The 18,767-nt window shown below is 33.5% G+C and overlaps 3 protein-coding genes across 3 annotated transcripts; 1 reads left to right on the plus strand and 2 right to left on the minus strand.

Annotated features, from left to right (window-relative positions):
• Positions 1-108: 108 nt before the first annotated feature.
• LOC18020746 (telomere length regulation protein TEL2 homolog) lies at positions 109-5,365 on the minus strand. Its single transcript, XM_024157861.1, is given in 14 exon segments — positions 109-394; positions 528-726; positions 816-1,579; positions 1,713-2,233; positions 2,319-2,417; positions 2,581-2,795; positions 2,991-3,267; positions 3,549-3,688; positions 3,824-4,009; positions 4,440-4,569; positions 4,572-4,613; positions 4,818-4,920; positions 5,025-5,053; positions 5,200-5,365. Coding segments are annotated over 14 exon segments (3,045 nt in total). The 3' UTR covers positions 109-220.
• Positions 5,366-7,144: 1,779 nt separating this feature from the next.
• On the minus strand, positions 7,145-9,966 carry LOC18020747 (GDSL esterase/lipase At3g48460). Its single transcript, XM_006404193.2, has 3 exons — positions 9,319-9,966; positions 8,205-8,386; positions 7,145-7,485 (listed from the first exon to the last, which is right to left on the minus strand). The coding sequence occupies exons 1-3, from the start codon at positions 9,961-9,963 to the stop codon at positions 7,164-7,166; spliced, it is 1,149 nt and encodes a 382-aa protein (XP_006404256.1). The 5' UTR covers positions 9,964-9,966; the 3' UTR covers positions 7,145-7,163.
• A 4,969-nt stretch (positions 9,967-14,935) lies between these two features.
• Positions 14,936-16,003, plus strand: LOC18020748 (RPM1-interacting protein 4). Its single transcript, XM_006404194.2, has 4 exons — positions 14,936-15,018; positions 15,144-15,204; positions 15,486-15,710; positions 15,798-16,003. Exons 2-4 carry the CDS (start codon positions 15,196-15,198, stop codon positions 15,819-15,821), a joined length of 258 nt encoding a protein of 85 aa, XP_006404257.1. The 5' UTR covers positions 14,936-15,018; positions 15,144-15,195; the 3' UTR covers positions 15,822-16,003.
• The last annotated feature ends 2,764 nt before the right edge of the window (positions 16,004-18,767 follow it).

Raw genomic sequence — 18,767 nt, forward strand, 5'->3', positions numbered from 1 at the left:
TGGTTCGTATCTTTCTTTTAATTTATCAATCAAAGTGTTTAAAACACCTTATACAGATATATCAAGTTGGTAATTGGCTCAGTAATCAGGAACAATGCTCTACTTTTCTCAACTCAAAACTTGCAATAGATATCAAAATTCGAACCAACACACAATAAGTTAGTTAAAGAGATATTGCTATACAGTAGCGACTAAAGCCAATTTCATGAAAGTTAAGCTTCTAGAGATGAATACTTGGCGAAGGAAGTTTAATCGATGTTATCGTAGAGATACCAGACGGTAAACTTATGTTCATTGGCCCCATTCTGTTACTGCTGCTCTCGCCGGTCGATTCTAAAGCTCGGGATGTTTGGAGAGCCATCTCGGCGTGGAGTTGGAGACATGACAAAGCCATCTAACACAACACATAAGCCACATTGTAACTATTCAATCATGTAGTAAGCTAATAATCTTTATTTCATATTGCTATAACCAAAATCTACTAAGAGTGGGATCTGGGCAGGTACATGGGAGAATGTATGACTTACCGTGTAGCAGTCTCGGTCGATGTCTGAGTCAGCTATTTGCATAGCCCATGTTCTGATCCATTCAAGAGCTCTGGAAAGTTCAAGATTTCCTTCAACTAAGGCTGAGACTATGTAAGATGGGTGAAGAGCAACCAAAACAGAAGATGCTGCAAAAAGAACGGCCCTTCGGACATAGGCCTCTGGGTGATTGCATACTTCCCTGTATTGAGTTTGTCAAACATATAACTCTTCATTATAGGTGCAAAAGTCTGGATAAAAGATCTATAATATAAAAAAGTGATGACCTACCTTCTTTGTAACATATCTAGAAGAGAGATAGCTAATGCAGATGCTTCTGGATGAATTGATGCACATTGCATACAGACGCCGAGCATGTGAACAAGTTTCCCAAGGACAACAAAGTCCCTGCCAAGTAAGTCGACACCATGTCGTTTCTTGTCAAACTCTCTCATGGCTGGAAGCATAAATGCTGCTGCATATAGTGGAAACCTATTTTGGGACCAGTCAGTACTGTTTTGATCTCTATCTACTGATCTGAGGCTCCACCTTCGAGTTTTTCCCTTCTTCGTCTGGCCAGGCTTCGACTGTAGCTCCCTCTCGAATCGGTTTGCCCAGTTTAGATGAAAGGACCCTGTCTCTGAGACCTTTTTCCACGGCGTACTCGCATTGCTAGGCAAATACCAGGGTTGAGGATCTGAAATATTTGATATCAGAGGTCCCCGCGCTTCATGTTTAGGTTTCAAGGTCCTGGAACTAGCAAGCTCTCGAGCTGCTTCAGCCATAACATCAAGTATCATTATGCGCTGACTTACGTCTACATTAGGCGAATACAGAATACTGTTAAGAGTTTCGAGGGATTCAAATGGACGGGTCACGACCAACGCAATTAGAGCTCTTTGCCGCTTCTCTTCTGCTGAATCTTCTTCACCTTCAACTGTTATATTAGAGCACCGAACCTGTACAATAATTCGAGTAAGATCACCAGCTATATGAGTCAGTTCATCAGGTGATGCTCGCACAAGATTTTCTGCAACATATAGAGCTTTCTCCACCTGCAAGACGTAATTTCCATAAATAAATTAGCATTTGTGTTGTTTCTTAATGAAAGAATATGCTGACTAAGAAGAGTCCAACCAAAACAATGGGAAGTTTTAACATCACAGAGAATTCTCTCTAGTTACGTACCCCATCAGCATCATCAGTTTTCCGAAGAGCTCCAACAACATCCACCAAGTGTGTAAATTCTTTCCCTAAATCCTTGTCATCGTCTAATAGATCATACGGCTCCAAAGATGTGACACTTGAATCATCAGAGCTGACACTCGCGTCATCATCACCATCATCTTTACCACTCTCTGATTCACAGTTTAAGGTAGCTAAATCAACTATTTCATCTGGATCAGCCAATACAAAATTAGATATGTCCTTGCTCTTGCGATTTTTCTTTTCCTTATTTCTGCTGCTAGAGTCATTTACTTCAGTTAAGGAGGCTGATGTTTTGGTTTCACCATCTTCGTTTTCCATTGAATTTGTGATTTTCCGGACACCTCCCACAGCCGTTTGCAGTTCAAGTTCCCAGTCAATAGCGTTCCCAGTGAATGAATCATCAAGGTACAGAGGATTCGTAGGGTCAATTACTTTAGAGAACACGAAGGCTATAGAGCTAGCCATTTTCCGTACAAGATCTCCTGGGTTCTCCAGTCTACCTGTTGGCAATAATAAGCACGAGAAATAAGACCGCAGAAGCGTTTCAGTTCTTTAACTAAGATTATAAGAGAGATGAATCTATACAGCTAACTCCTTGAAGAACATAGTGCATTACATCCTTCGTTCTATCTAGTTCCTCTCTTGACATGTTCTCCAGGCAAAGCCCAAGAGCTGTAGTTATATCTGCAACATATATTACGGGAAACAGGAGCCGAAAGACTTACACAGTAGCATGAAGATTAAAACATTGCTTCTCTAAACATTGATTAAACAATACGCCTACAAAACCTACGATATGTAACTAATTCAGTGGCATAAATCAAGGTCAAAAGCCAGATTAGGATACAAGCTTGCTGCTCTAATGAGACAGACTGCAGAAACTCCTCTTTTGACCAAACGGATGCTATTCGTTGCGTTGTCTCAAGCAGTCCATTCGTGATGTCACCTTTAGCAAGTTTATTAGTAACCGGTGGGCATTCAAGAACAGAAAACTGTAAGATCCATCGCAGACAACGGATAGGAAACACTTTCCACAGCAAAAATTTGTCAACAAATATGGACCTGAAAAATTAAGTCCACAAAATTATTTGCAAACAGACTAACTTGGGAGAAACCAAAAGACAGCAAAATGTTTCCTTTAAAAGATAAAATACATCTTAGTTCCAGTTCCTCGCCCACTTCTACTTACCATTATTTCACAATATTTTCTTTTGTATGTAAACGAAGAATCAAGCTACAAAAGAAAATTTTGCTTGCCTCACTGATGCCTGATGTTTTACATTGCGATGAAACAAAGTCCATATCGTCCAGAAAGCTTCAACATCACTAGCATGCTTAGCATATAGCTGATGTAAAAGTTGTTCAGCCATTTTCTCAACAGCATACGGATCTGTCACCGCTTCCACAGTTTTCGACCAAATCTGGTGTGTTGGGTCCAACTGAAATGTTTCAATCTCAACTGAACCCTTCTCTGAGTTTAGTAACCTCCTAAGATGAGCTAGGACATGAGGTGTTACTAAACTTAACAGCAAATCTGCAGATTAAAAACATTATTTGACGTTCATCAATCAAAAACACATCGCAACGCCATCCACAGCTTAACAGTCAATAATAGAGTACCATCGGTACTAAGAACATATATTATAGCATATCCTTTCTCCTCTCTTATATGAGGATCAGATCCCCATTGCAGGGGCAGATAATGAATACAAGCAAGTCCATGATAATTGACCACCCACAGAGAAACTACAAAATAGAACCGAATGTTTGGACAACACAGTAAGTTGAGAAGTGAAATGTTCGGAGCATATATACCTGATAATCCGCGTCGACAGATGCGGGAAAAAATTTCCCCCACAAATGATAAAACGATGACTGTGCTGTTGGCCTCAGTGCAGGAAGCTATGTCGTCCAATATGTGTAGGAGCTGATTCGTAATGTGCTTGAAGTACAAGCTATAAGACTCATGTTAAAGAACACTGACCTCAAAGCATTTGATAGTAACATAAACGGTATCTAACTACTTAACGAAGGCTAAAAATGCATCACACTGAAGGCGTTAGAGTTTTTGTGTACAGAGAAAAGGATACTGAGAAGAAAGTAAAGGCGGGGCTTTCAACCGTGCTTTATCAGGAATAGAGGTCAGGATCTGTGATAGTCTTGATAACAAAGGCTTGGGATTTCCATTCCCAGAATTCTCTCCTTGATAACAATAACCAATTTCTTTAGTCATCTTGAGCACTCCAGCATTTTCAAGCAAACACAATATAAGCAATCTGTCATTAAAGCAAAACCAAATCACTAACAGGCTATGAAGTTACTGCTACTAGCATTTGCATAAGCTAAAGTCTAAATACATCAGATAAACTGTCAAGATGGACGATTGCCGGTTAGGCCATTTTGATTAGTGTTATCGTTTACATCTTGAGATTTTCCAGAGAGAAAGAGTTCTTCTTGAGAGATCTATTCAGAAGTCAGAACATGCCTATACATGACTCAAGTACTTGACAGGTGATTTTTAAATAAACCTCTGGTCAGCACTGACGTTTTCCAAACACAAAATAATACCATTGAGCGTAAAATGTCATGAATCAAAAAAGTTGTTAAAGATGCGGAGATTTATGCTTACTAGTTACACAATCAGGAGCTCAATGGAAAAAGAAAAGGAAAGAAAAAAAGCCAAAACAGAAGAGTATGTTTAGGCACCTTTCTACATTGGTCTGGACAGAATTGGCATCAACGCCACCATTATTTTCCACATGATGTAGGAATGGAACCAAGACCTGAACAGCCTCGATAACAGGTCCATCTAAGAAGAACAAATCATACAAATGTTCTGCACTGAAATAGGGAAACAAGAAAGCCAATCCGAGGCAACATCTACATTTTAAAGAAAAAAAAAAAAACAAGAATTAGTTGAAGACAAATAAGCATAATTTCAAAATTAGATCAATGAACCATCAATTGATACAACTCGAATCAACCAAGGCTAACAAAATAGTATCTAAAATAGAACGAACACAGTAGCAAATTACAATGAGTAAGAAGCAAATCGAACAAAATCAACACACTTGCTAAGCATACCAAGCAACAAAACGTGAGCAAACGTTCGAAACGCAACCCCTCGGTAAAACGTTTGCGACCAGTCATTTCTCTCATCTGCAGAAGGAACAAGGGAGCTACAGACCTGTGTGGCGACCAAATACAGAGTCACAAGTAACCCATAGATTCCTAAACCATGAACGATGTGGGAAATTTCAAAATTACACAAAAACACCGATAAATACAAACCCTTTCTCTGTACATCTCACCAATGCTCCCTGTAATTTAATCGACAAAAAAAAAAAATTAATTAGTTTCACAATAATGAAAGAGCCCACAAATTTAAAGGAGAAAATTTACAGTAAATCTACACTTATGAGTCGAGAATGCACTGAGGTGAAGAGGAACAAGTGACTTCGATTACCGGAAAATAACGATGGATCGACCGGGAAGAGAAGAACGGCGACGGAATGAATAGCGCATATCACTTGGTCGACGTGCTTCGCATCACTAATCGAAGAGATAGCTTCACCGACCTTGTTGAGCAATTGTTTCTCAAGTGTTCCCTCTTGCTTAGTCGCTTCAGCCATGGAAGAGACTTGGAAGAGAGCGAAATTAGAAGAATTCATCTGTTAAGCACCTAAATTTAAGAAGAACACTAGAACGCTGTCGTTTTGAATATTTTTGAAGAGCAACCAAACGATGCCGTTTTGGAAACAAAATAAAAACTTTAATCCATCGGAAAATAAAGATTCTCTCGGCAAAATTTGTTAACGCTACTGTTAAAATCGGTATAATTGGGGAATTAATCAAATTAATTTCCAAAAATTTGACTTGTCGCTGAAATCGCTCAAGTAACAACGTCCATTGATTGCTTATATAGCACCCCATAATTTATATTTAAGGAGAATTAGTTTTATAATGCTAATTGATTTATGATTTATCTCTCTAATGTTTTTTTGTCACTTTTTTGACATAGTTGCCTTTTTAAATTAGTTATGGTAATTATAATTAAAATACAATTCGATTTTTTTAAAAAAAAAATCGAAAATTCTAAAATAAAAAAGAAAAATATTTTCGAATACCATTTAAAAAAAATATTTAAAAAATATTTTTAAAATTTGTTCTATATATAGTAGAACGTGTGTTCTAAGTTCTACCTTTACGTAGAACCCCAGTTTTATAGTTATTTATAGTTTCTACTAGTCTGTAGAATTTGTTTTCTACAACTCTTTTTATATTCTATGTTATGGTGATTACAAGTTCTACTAGGTAGATTATATTCTACGTGTTGGTAGAATAAAACTTCTATCAAATAGAAAAGGTTCTACGTTATTATGGAATCTTAATTCTACTTATTAGACCAAATTCTACGTTAATGTAGAATAGTTCTTCTACTTATGAGACAAAATTTTACGTGTTGGTAGAATACTACTTCTACCAAATTCTAAAAAAATTTAGAAAAATTAGTTAATTTTTAGATTTTTAAAATTTCGAAAATCTTTTACTTTTTTTTTTGTTTTTCACGTTTTTTCTTTGTTATTGTAGTATTTGCTTCTTTTTTTTTACTTTATCGTTTTCATCTTCTTCCCATTGATCCAGATTTTTTTTAAAAAAAATTATGTGTCTTGTGATTCAAACATGCTACATATCTATATCACTTGTGGTTTGAAAAAATCATGGACAGATAAGAAGTGGATATTTGTGGCTGAAAACTGTAAATCAAAAAAATCCCCAAATCAGTTGAGAATATATAAACCCTACAATTAAACTTTAATGAAAATAATGTGAAGAACACGAATTAGCAGAGGAGGAGGAAGAACATAACCTACCGGAAATTGTGTTTCAGATCTGTCAGAAAAGAGAAGAAGGTTTCGAGTTTCAAGTAATCGGAAAAGAACGTGAAAATATTGGGTGTTTCCTATGTTTTAGAAGAAAATTTATTCCACTTGTTTTCTTTTTTTTAATTAAAAAACATTATTTTATATTTTAATTAATTTAATAATTCGAAATTAATGGGTATAATTGGAAAAAATTTCAAAAAAAAACATTAGAATGACAAATATTTTTTCAAAAACGGGGGCAAATCATAAATCAATTAGCATTATAAAACTAATTATCCCTTATATTTAAAGGTATATATGAAAAATTAACTAGATAAAAATTCAACCGTTTTTATATGACTAAAAAGTCTATCCTCGATTATTTTTCGAGCCGGGAACACTTCCTAACATCGGAACGAACTCATGACATTGAAGATCATTAATTTTCTTTGGAAATTATGTTAAAAGATTCGTGTGATCATAATTCAAAGAAACAATGTCAACAAAAGAATCCATAACCATTCAATCATATATTGAAATCGGTAAGAAAAAAAAACAATCTATATCATAAATGGTTTGGTTTCTTTTTCAACAAGTAACCAAACTTAGGACTAGTGAACTTCCCACTGAGGAACAAATCGGCCATAACCTTATACATAGCCTCGGTCAAGTGGACTCCGTCCCAATTGATGTACCGACTCGGGTCCTTACACGCCGTGGCTTCAGCCGACCCACAAGTCTGGAACACTTGGAAGTTGTACGGCTCTCCGACTCCACAGCACGCCTTGAACTTCTCGGTGATGCCGTATTTTCTAGGGCTTTGTATCACCGCACGGTACGCGTTCCAGTAGTCTGCGTAGACTATTGTGGCCTTCGGATACTTAATCCTGCAATTTATATAGATGTTATTGAACAATTTGGTATATACATTTCACTTTTTGTGTCTATGCTTGCTTTTTTATGATAAAGTGAAGTTTATTAGTGAACCCAAATAGAAATTTACCACACAAAAAACAAACAAAGATAAATAAACATATGTAAAGAGAGTAACTAATTTTCTACAATTAAAAATAATTTTCAAGATTATATATTCATGTGATCATGGAAATATTGATTGCAATTAAACAGCTCTCTCTAACTTTCGAATATCAAGTAGAACCTTAAAGACGTTTCTGGTTTTAGTTTAATTAATGTTATTGTAAAATATTAAATAACTGAATAATTTAGTACTTTGGTGGGTATCTGTTTGTTTTTTTTCCATGAACTTTGAGGAGATTTGAATATGTTTTACTAACCTTCTACTAAATTAATAACATCAAGTTACTAGAAATCTTTAAAGTCAAAAACCTAGAAACATGCAAGTTTGAAATGTCATTTTAACATTAAACCAAAAAAAAAAAATTTTAAATGTCCAAATGGTTCTATATGGTTCATGTTTTTTAGCTCTGATTTAAATGAAATCAATTTTGTTCTTGGTTCGGTACTTGGGTTAATCAAATGAACCAGCACACAAAGCAACATATGGGGGGGGAAATGATGGAAGAGTCGGTTTAGTACGTTTTTTTTGATAAGCATATGTGTTAAAAAGAGTCATATATAAACTGACCTAAGTTGTCTGAGTCTGGATTTCAGCGCAAGATTGTGAGTGTAACTCTGATTATTGACACTCTTAACACATCCTAGATCGTCTCGATCGTCTTCTCCGGCTAGCGACATCGCTAACGTCAAGCATCCAGTTGCCGGATGTCCTTGTATCAACATATGTTTCACACCTTTCTTCAACAAATTCTGCAGTTATATAATTCAAAAAGTTAGAAACGAAATACAATAAGACCAAAATGGAAGAAGATCAATCCAAACAACTCCGGTCGGTTAGGCTCCATGAGCCTTGTCTGTTAGGTTATAGCAAGCATTGAATTTATCCCAAGATTCCATGAGCCTGGTCTGTTACGTTTATCCCAAGACTCCCAACCAAATAAATATTAATATCACTTTGACAAAAAAAAAAAGAAGCACAAATTAATTTTGTTGAAGATTCTGAACTTTTTGGTCATCTAAGAAAATACATTTTTTGATGGAGACCTACCAAAGTCATGTCAATTCAGACTTGGTTCTTGTAATAAAAAAAAAGTTGTAAATATAAATCAAATTAAATAAGAGATCGTTTAAATTGCGCATCCTGTTGCACATGAATCATGCACTTACATATTAATTACCTCCAGAAAAACGTTTTAAATTTTGAAAAACTAAAATAATACTTGGGCTTTATCACCAACTACAACTAGTGTGTTAAATTGCTAACTAAATCGGTTCTTTAATCTTCCACATTCATGTTCGAAAAAACAAATCTTCCACATTCATGTATTTCTTGTTTTGTTGATACATCTCAAAGCTATTGTCTTAAGCGTGACCAATCGGTTAGATCATTTCGGTATCGTGACTCAATACGTGCACATACATATCAAATGTCTTCCATTTTGCAAATTAAGAAACAATTAGGTCAGTAAACCGAACCAAACCAGTATATATCTAAAACCCCAAACCAAATTTTAACTCAGATAATTCTGTTTTGTTTGTTATAGTAGAAAAACAAAGAAAACCTGAACTCTTCTATAAAATCAACAGTTTGTTGTTATAAGATTGAATTCAAAAACCAAACGAAAGAAGATGAAATCAAGCATATAAATGTTAATTATGCAATTAATTGAATAGAAAATTACCTCCAAAAACATTATGTAGGTTGAAATGCTAAGTTTTCTAATGGTGGCGCTTGACACAGTAGATCCAACGGTGTACGCATAGTCGTTAACACCGATTTCTCCGATCCAAAAGAGAGAATCTTTAAGCAATGAAACCTTCTGATTCGTTCCAAGTGTCTCTAAATACTTCTCGAACCAGCCAAGCTGTGTCTCAATAGACTGAGGAGTCATATCAAGCGTCAGATTATTCTTCACGAAGTAAGCGTGTTTAATCACCGTTGCTCCAGAGACGGCGAAATTAACGCCGTGAGTATCCTTAGCTGTGCCGTTACCACCGTTAGTTGATCTGAGGCTGAGATACGGTGGCAGAAACGGTAAATTCATCGACTGTGCCACGAAATCGATTGTGAGCCGGCCGTCGGAGTAACGGTTTGTTGGCCGCCGGAAGTAAGTCATGCCGTATGGAGGGCTTGACAAGTGTCCGAATCCGGCGGGGCCTTCGCCGGCGCGTGAGTTTCCGGTGTCGGTGAAAGAGTCGCCGAAGGCGAAGATTCTGTTGAATGGACGGCGGAGACCGGGAATTGGCGCGGCGGAGGAGATGGTGGAGAAGAGGAGGATCACGCCGGAGACGGCGGTTGCGAGGATAAGAGAGATGGAGGAAGGCATTGTGAAATGAGATTTGAAATTGAAGCTCACATGGAAATGGTCGTGTTTATATATTGGTGGGAAAAAAAATAGAAGAAAACCGTTTCTGAAAAAAAAAAAAAATTAGTTTTGTGTATATAGTTTAATGAATTAGATGAGATTTTGACTCAAGATTTTGACTTTTTGTTGCCTGTGAGGATTTATTTCGATGAAAATATGTCAACTCTCTAAATATAGTAGTATGTTATTAGTGATGATAAACATTCATATGCTAAACTTGTAACCAACAAAACAAAAATTGTATATGTTAAAAAACCCCACAAGTATTTGAAAATTAGATGATTGAAATTTTGTGTTGGATATATACAAACTAATATTAGACTACACATTTGGTCAAAGAATATCGTTATCAATAGTTTTTGTTAGAAACTATCGTTACACTATACTTAGGTTCGAACAGGTCAGTTAGCACGAGTTAAGTGATTATATTAAACGTTATAACATTTTATATTTGTCGCATACCATAGCATTATTTTAGTCATATGGGAAAACGAATCGAATAATATATATATATATATATATACTTCCTCTGTGAAAGTTTCACAAAGAATGTTATTCTGACATTTTTCACACTTATTAAGAAAACTATTAAAAATACTACTTTGCTTTTCATTAATGCATTAAATAACTTTTTTTTATGATTAATACATTAAATTAATAGGGTCAAAACTAGAATATTGTTTAAAATTCTGCATTGAAAATATAAAACGACATTCTTTGTGAAACAAAAATAAAACCTTAAAACGACACTTTTTGTGAAACGGAAAGAGTATATATTATATAGATTAAAAACCTAAGTAAATAGAAAATGAAGTAGGTGAGCCATGGAAGTGGTTAATGTAGTTAGATGTGGAGGGTTTTCTAGTTAGTCATTAAATATTTAAGGCACCTCTCACGAATTCACTCGCGGCAGCTACGAAATCCGGCGATTAAACTTCCATGTAACACACTACATGTTGCGAGAATACATTTTTTGAAAATTTCTCGAAATTTCCATCTTTAAATGTTCGTAAAATTAGAAATGTAATTTCACGTAAGCCTCAGTAGAGAAAAATGACACCTGAAACCGAAGGAATAAATCTGTTTGTTTATCTTTTGAAAAGTCGACCACCATTTATATGAAATAGTTGAAATGTGCCTGTGAAAGATGTGAAACTAATGATGCGAATGTAATTTATTGGTAGGTGCCTACTAGGTGGTGGTGTCTCTTAAATGCACTTAAATACAGGGATCCAAATTCGGCTTTTGTGCCATTTTTATCATATAGATTAGCTATTTAATTCCTCGTAGCATCTAACTAATTTTTTTATTTATAAATCCTCTTCTTGTTTCCAATATATTATCTCCCCCGTTTCATAATAAGTGTCATTTTGACACATTTCACACAGATTAAGAAATTAATAAAATATATAAATATATAATTAATATATTTTTATAACATTTAATTACAAAGACTATTATCTTTAAATGAGAGATAAAACAAGAAATAAGAGAACAAAATTACATTGAAAATGCAGAATGATACTCTTTTTGAAACAAAAAATGAAATCTAAAACAACACTTATTATGAAACAAACGGAGGAAGTACTATACTAAACCGACACTTCAAATCGAATAGTTAATGATTTCATTTTCTCAGATATGTGGCGTTTTTTATTTGTCAAGTTAGCTACCTATTGTTGTATCATGACAATGATTATAATAATAATAAGACGTAAGTTTCATTTATATCTTGACGTTAGTAGGGTTAGTTATTATCAATGTACTGAAAGCAATTCCAACAGGTTTCTCTTTTAGCTAATGGTATCATAATTATCATTAGAAAAACAAATGTTGGACCATTCTTTTTCTCTTCAGTGACCATAAAGGTTCATAACCTACACGTGTCGATGCAGTGTACACATTAAATGCGAGCCCATAAATCTTGTTGTTACAAAAAATATTTTCAAGTTGAAGTTGTTAGTTGAATCTGATAATGATAGAGATCAGAATAATTAATAAGCAACGTCAAAGGGAAAAATCTAGAGAGGTCGGGCATTGGTGGTGTTACATTATTTATTCTCGAGGGGGTCATCAGTAGTTATTGTGTTCATATTTTACAGCATTTGTTGCTCTTTTTTTTTTTTTTTAATTCTAGGTCTTGATAGGGTCATCAATAGTACTTTTATATACCTTATTTAGAATACCAAATGTTTGCCTAACTTATTTTCATAGAAAACTTTCGCCATTAAACACATAATCATTATTTCTTCTTTTAGAAGCACGACAACTAATTTCTGAATTCGGAGGAGCCTTTAGGTCTTCTCATCCTCTTCTTCGTAGCCTGATTTATACTAATGAACTTTATTTTTTTGGTTAATTAAGAACAATTCGTGTTAAGTTGCTAATCCTTCTTCTGATCTGAAACCAACTTTAGCTAATGTCTTATAATAGAAGCACAACAAATTAAAACCAATCCATACAATTTAACCATTATCTATTTTATCTGATTGTCTATTTTATAATGAACCATACTTTATTTGTCTTTTTTATAATGAACCATACTTTATCATTTTATTTTCTGATTATATGATCAGTCGACTTGATAATATAAAAAATTAAGAGAAACACACAGCATCATCCCGAAATTAAATGCATGTTGAGTCCACTCTTGTTATCAGCATTACGTAAGGGTTCTTGTCCGCCAATTAGCTCCCGGAAACTCCTCCTGCAGTCCTGATTGCTCGTGAATATACTCGTGAATATCTTTATGAAAATTTCACTTATTAATTAAGTTTCATTTGTATTTGTAAATTTTCTTTATCATTTGATAGCTATTTATTTTGTAATTTCCAATTTTTTTTAACTATTTTTATGCATTCATCTTCTTAATAAATTTTAATATGGCCCTATAAAAACAAACCCAATTAGCTTATCGTCTAATACGTGTCTCTCTCTACTGGGTCTGTAAAGTTTTGCTTTCGGAACTTTGCTTTAAGACTTTGCTTTTAGGCCTTGAATTACGCTGTTAGTATCTGACCATCATTGGCGTCTTTGTTTATGTTGAAAAGTGTCATTCTTATACTTAAGAAATTACAGATTACGTGACGATTTTTTTTTGGAAAGAATATTTTATTTATTTGATCGCAAACCATTTGCGATCCTAGAACGCCATATCGTAACATCACACAACATAAGTTAAAGGTGTTAATTTGGGTTATGACCCGCAGGTTCGGCCCAAGTAAAACCGCAATGGTGCAAGTTGGGTTCCATAAAATTTGTCCAAATAAAAAGTATGTTTTGCGGTCTAAACTCACGTGAAAGTTGGGGTTTTGCGGGTCGGGTCAAAGCGGATCTACGGGTTTGTGAGCCAACTCGTAAAATTTGATGTTTTCTTGTAAACTTCGAAAAGTGAAATATTTTATCATTTTTGATTGGTGGATTTCGAAATAGTAGTTTCATAGAGTGAATCGAAGCCTAGTGAAGTCATACAATTCAGCTATTAGGCTTTGTGATAGCTTCATTTCAATGACAAGAAATCATCAAACTGGTATGTGTTTGATTTTCGATTCGATTCAGATTCTGTGATTGGATTTTTGAATTTGGGAGAAAATCTGGTCATTGTCTTCCCAGCTAAAAACTAGTTTTTTTTTAGAGTTTTAATTTCAGTTTAATGTCATAAGTTTGTTTTTTTTGTTGGTTTTACTCATCGACTATATCACGGACGTGGTTTTTATTTTGTCCGCAGCGATGCAAAGGTAATTTAGAATCGCTTAAATCTTGAATTGACAATAAATAGTTTTGCTTGAAAATCACATTATTTGTACGCTGGACTAACAAATAAGCTTTGTTCATTTTTTTATATATATATATGTGAATGTCTTGTTGCTTGTATCTTGATGGTTATTTAGTTTAAATTACCAGTTTTATATGTATCATCATTTGTAATTCATTTATTTGCTTTTCAAAACTAAATGTCTACTTTTACCGTTAAATTGATTTTTCAAATCTTATGGTATCCTAGAGTTAGGAGTTTTGTATAAGAGGTTTATCGAATTCATTTGTTTGTTCATCGAATTTACTTAGACAAGAATTTTCTTTAGTTTTATTTTTTATGCATATTGTGATTCAGTTACGAGCAAAATTTTATTCTCTTCTTGCAGTTTTTCTGGTACTATAAATCTAAATGTCATAATAACTTTAAGATGAAGAAGAAAGTATGAATCCGCGGGCCAGTCCGCAAAACTGCAGAATATAGGCGGGTTGGGCTTGGACACATCAATTTGGGACCGCAGTTTATGATGAACCAACCCGCCAGACCCGAAAAAATATTAAATCCGCATCAGGACGGGTTATTTGAACGCGGATTGATCCGTTTGACATCTCTAACATAAGTAGGATATATTTTACAATCTTTCTGACAAAACCTTAGCCAGCTTACTAGATCATAGAATTAAAAAAGAGTAGGTCAAAACTTTAGCACGGATTAATCTGAAAGCTATGTTAACTTTTGCAGATATATGATTCTTTTTCTTCTAACAACTGGCTATAACATAAAAAATATTTAGACTTTACGTAATGATCTTACAGACTCTTAACTAATAACTAGTATCTTATTTTGGTGCCATAATATATAAAAACAATGTAGAGACTAATTGTTTGGCCAAAAAAAATCATGCCAATGAATCATTTTCTCAATTAACAAATTAGTAAACAAAAAATTTACAAGAAAATATCGATTATAAAGCAAATGAATATAATCCACATAAAAATTCTGCTAAAACTGTAAAATAATACTGCCAACCATACAAATTCGAAATATTCTTGAAAGGCTGCTGGAATCGGTCCAATATTATTGATGAATAGGTGAATAAGGGTAGGTGGAAAAGGCAAGAAAATTTTGCCATGCTCCACATTTTAGTCTTTGTTCTTCTTCATTTTTTACTAAGTTATTTTAGGTATTTCTGTTGGGAAAGCCGCGGGAAGGAGAAAGGTGTATGAAAAAAGGAGATTATTGTTGTTTTCAACGACGACGTGGTCTCCTCTCTCCTCCTCTATATTACAATCTCATCTCTTCTTTTCCCTGATCATCATCATCCTCATCATCATCATCATCGACGTCCTCATCATAATCATTATCATCATTCTCTGTCTCTCTTTAGATTTTGGCATCTCCTCGTATCAGATTCAAGATCCTCTGTTTTAATTTCGACAATGGCAACGGTAAGAACAATACCCATTTCCTTGTTTAATCAATTTCACATCTTAGTTTTGTTTGTATCAAATTCTGATTCATCTTGTATTTTGTTGATATGATTACAAAGTTTCCTCCTTTTCATACAATCTTTCTGATCCTTTTATTTAAATAGAAATAAGTCTTAAACTTTGGCCAATAATACGGAGGTTATCACAATTGTCAAAGTTTCAGAATTCTGCATTTTGAAGATGAACAAATCTGTTTTTTCTTCTTCTTTTTATGCTTTATTCTTTTGGGGTTTGTGTAGGGAAATAAAGGGAGACAATTGCCAAAATTTGGGGAATGGGACGCGAGTAATCCAGCCTCTGCGGAAGGATTCACAGTCATTTTCAACAAGGCTCGTGACGACAAGAAGACAAAGAAAACCGCTGTCGCAGGACCTGAGAGTCTTGTTTCACCTCAAATAAACGATGAATCTCATCAGAACAACAAACATCATAATAACCGTAAATCCCAAACACCACGAGAAAAGGTACCTTTTTTTTTCCAGATGCAAACCCTAAAACCCAATCTTGATAAAAAGTAGTTTACTCACGGATATTAGGTTTTATTTTTGCAGAAGAAATGGCTTTGTTTCCGTTAACTCTGGGTCCGGCTCTGTTTTGAAGAACCTGATGATAAGGAAGCAGAACTGGTGAGCAGAGTCATCTCCAACAAATGACAACGACCAAACCTTTGTTCGTACAAGATGTTGTTGCAAACTTCTCTTCTTCTTCTTGCTCGTTTAGTTTCTCTTTTCAACTTTGTTTTGGGCACATTTGGATATATAAATATACATTATTCTTGATGCTTCTTGGTTTTACTATATATATAGATTGCAACATGTCCTGTGTAGGCATGTTATACTGCATAAACGAAATGTTTATATGATTGCTTGAGAACCTACAGAAAACGCTAAATATATAGACCATTGCAAATTCAACAAACGAATAGTTATTGATATTATGCAAAGTGAGTTTTAATTTGATGTTATCTTGTTGTACTAGGGTCGATAATCGAAAATGATTGAGAACAAGTATCTTTGATGGTTTATTACCAAAGTCAATTTTCCGAAAGAAAACGAAAATGTTTGTAACTTTCAGAAAATATTTGATTTAGTAAGAGAATTAGATTCACAAACATAAAGACCGGTAACAAAATATTCTCTACACCATCTTATCTCTTTGTCAAAACTGTTTAGCTCTAAATGTTTTTCTTTTTTTCCAGAGAAAGAGCGAAAAATACTTGAGGATTAAGAATCAATACTCCCGCCTTGCTTTTTTGTTTTTATTATCAATGCTTTAGATATGAAACTTTACTTGCAAACTTTAATTTTTACAAAACTTGTGCAGTATTTCTTATCATATTTTATAGATTTGATTCATAAGTTATCGCTATTATATGTATATTAAAATAGGTTTGATATCCGCAGCCCTAAACAGGTCCAATAAAATTTTTGGCATGTAACATATTTAAGGAAGTACTCTATCAGCAAAATTTTGAATTGTTAACTTTTGTATCAGCTGAGATGAGATAAAGATTTGGTTTCTAATCGGTCTACCTACTTCTTCGTGAATTTAAGAAGTCAAGTTGAGAAAACTTAGAGATCGTACGATCGGATGACTAAAAATCAAAAGCACTTCTCTTTTTTTTTGGGGAGAATTATGAGAAAGTAAATATTTGCAACTCAGTGACGTTATGCTATTTTATATAATAAGAAATTATAAAGAAAGACTAGTACAATAAAGTATAACAAGAGACCTCTGTTTATAGTGTACATCATTTTCTTTATTGTAGAATCTACTATGATACATAAATAGATTAGCAAATGGATTCACAAATATATCATATGGGTAATATGATATTTTAAAGTAAAAAAATACACCATTGATTAGACAATTGCCTATCTGCAGAATGGCCAATTCTTCCCAAGGCTGTGATGACTTGGCCTACCTTTCTTGGCCTACATTATTTGCTAGGCCGGAAGATGAAATCTAATTATTGATGTTCTTCAAATTTTAGAGTTAAAATTATATTTTTTTTGGTGTTTTCTAAGCTTAATGACATTTTAAGAATATTTACTTTTATTGTAAAAAAAATCCTTTTTAGATGATGTGTAAAAGAAAATGAAATCCGTTTAAATCCTTATAGATTAAAAAACAAAATTCCATTTTTTTTTTCTCATAATTATTTTTGTTTTCAAACACTAACATATAATGTTGATACTTGTGTCAAATCAATGCCTAACGTTTTATAAATGTACTAGATGAATACCCGCGTGTACACGCAGGTGTTTTGTTTGTTTTAATATACATTATAAAATTCTATTTTTATACAAATTAATCTATTTTTATTTTTGATAATATAAAATATCATCCAAATTTGTAAAAATATAGTCATTAAATGTGATTTTTTTGTTTTAATATAATTTAATAATAGACATTTTTTTATAAGTTTAATCTAATTTTTTGTATTTGGTAATATGAATATCATATGAACTCGTAAAAATGTAGTCATTATTTTTTGTAGATGTAATACTTTTTATTTTTGCACCTAACCAAATATATCTTCATTATTATTTTTCTCAACCTGTTTTTTTGTTTGTTAGTTAATTTTTAATGATAAAAATATGTATTTTGTAAGACAAATTTAATATTTTTGCCAAATCGTATTTTGCTTTCTGCCCGACACTTCAAGTCTCAACCCTTTGTCCCGGTGGTAGGGTTGTCATCGGTGGATATGCCTTTATACAAAGAAAATGGATAAATGGATAAATGTCTATGTAAACAAAACCAGAATGAATTCAATACAAGAAATATAATACAGTTTTCAAAAACCCATAAATCAAAGAGGAGACGAAGAATAAAAAATTTTACCTATTGACTTGTGGAATTTTGAGTCGATATTAGAAAGCATTGGAGATTGTTTGAGATTCCATCTTTCCAATTTCTAAAATAAAATTAATTTGCAGTTTATTATGAACCATAAATTGATATGTACTTCTCTTTCGGTTTTTGTGTTCAATTAAAAACGAAATTAGTATAATTTAATTGTTTAATTTTCTCATAATTTTTTTAATCTGATGTGTCAAAAAAATGAATGCTGCTGTGTCAAGCTGGTGAGACTGAGTCTTTATATAATAGATATCAGTTGAAAATAAATCAGTTGAAAATAAATCAGTTGAAAATAAATCAGTTGACGAATGTATGATTAGTACACATTTATGGCTGAAACCAGGGGTGGGCAAAAAAACCGAACCGAACTGAACCAATTGAACCAACCGAACTTAAACCAAACTGAACCGATCCATTTTTAATATATAACCTGTTTGGTTGAAGTTTTTCACAACCTGAAAGGTTCGGTTCAGTTTGGTTTTAAACCAAACCAAACCAAAAAACTAATATATTTATTTTATTTAACTTTTTAGTTAGTTCATAATATTAGTTTTTTGAAATATGGTGAAATGTCACATTTCACCTAAACCAACTCACTATTCTTTTCTTCAAACTGAATTTTTTAAAACTGAATTAGAACTAAACCAAACTCAAAC

This window comes from Eutrema salsugineum, unplaced genomic scaffold (assembly GCF_000478725.1).
Source record: "Eutrema salsugineum unplaced genomic scaffold, Eutsalg1_0 scaffold_16, whole genome shotgun sequence".
Lineage (NCBI taxonomy): Eukaryota > Viridiplantae > Streptophyta > Magnoliopsida > Brassicales > Brassicaceae > Eutrema > Eutrema salsugineum.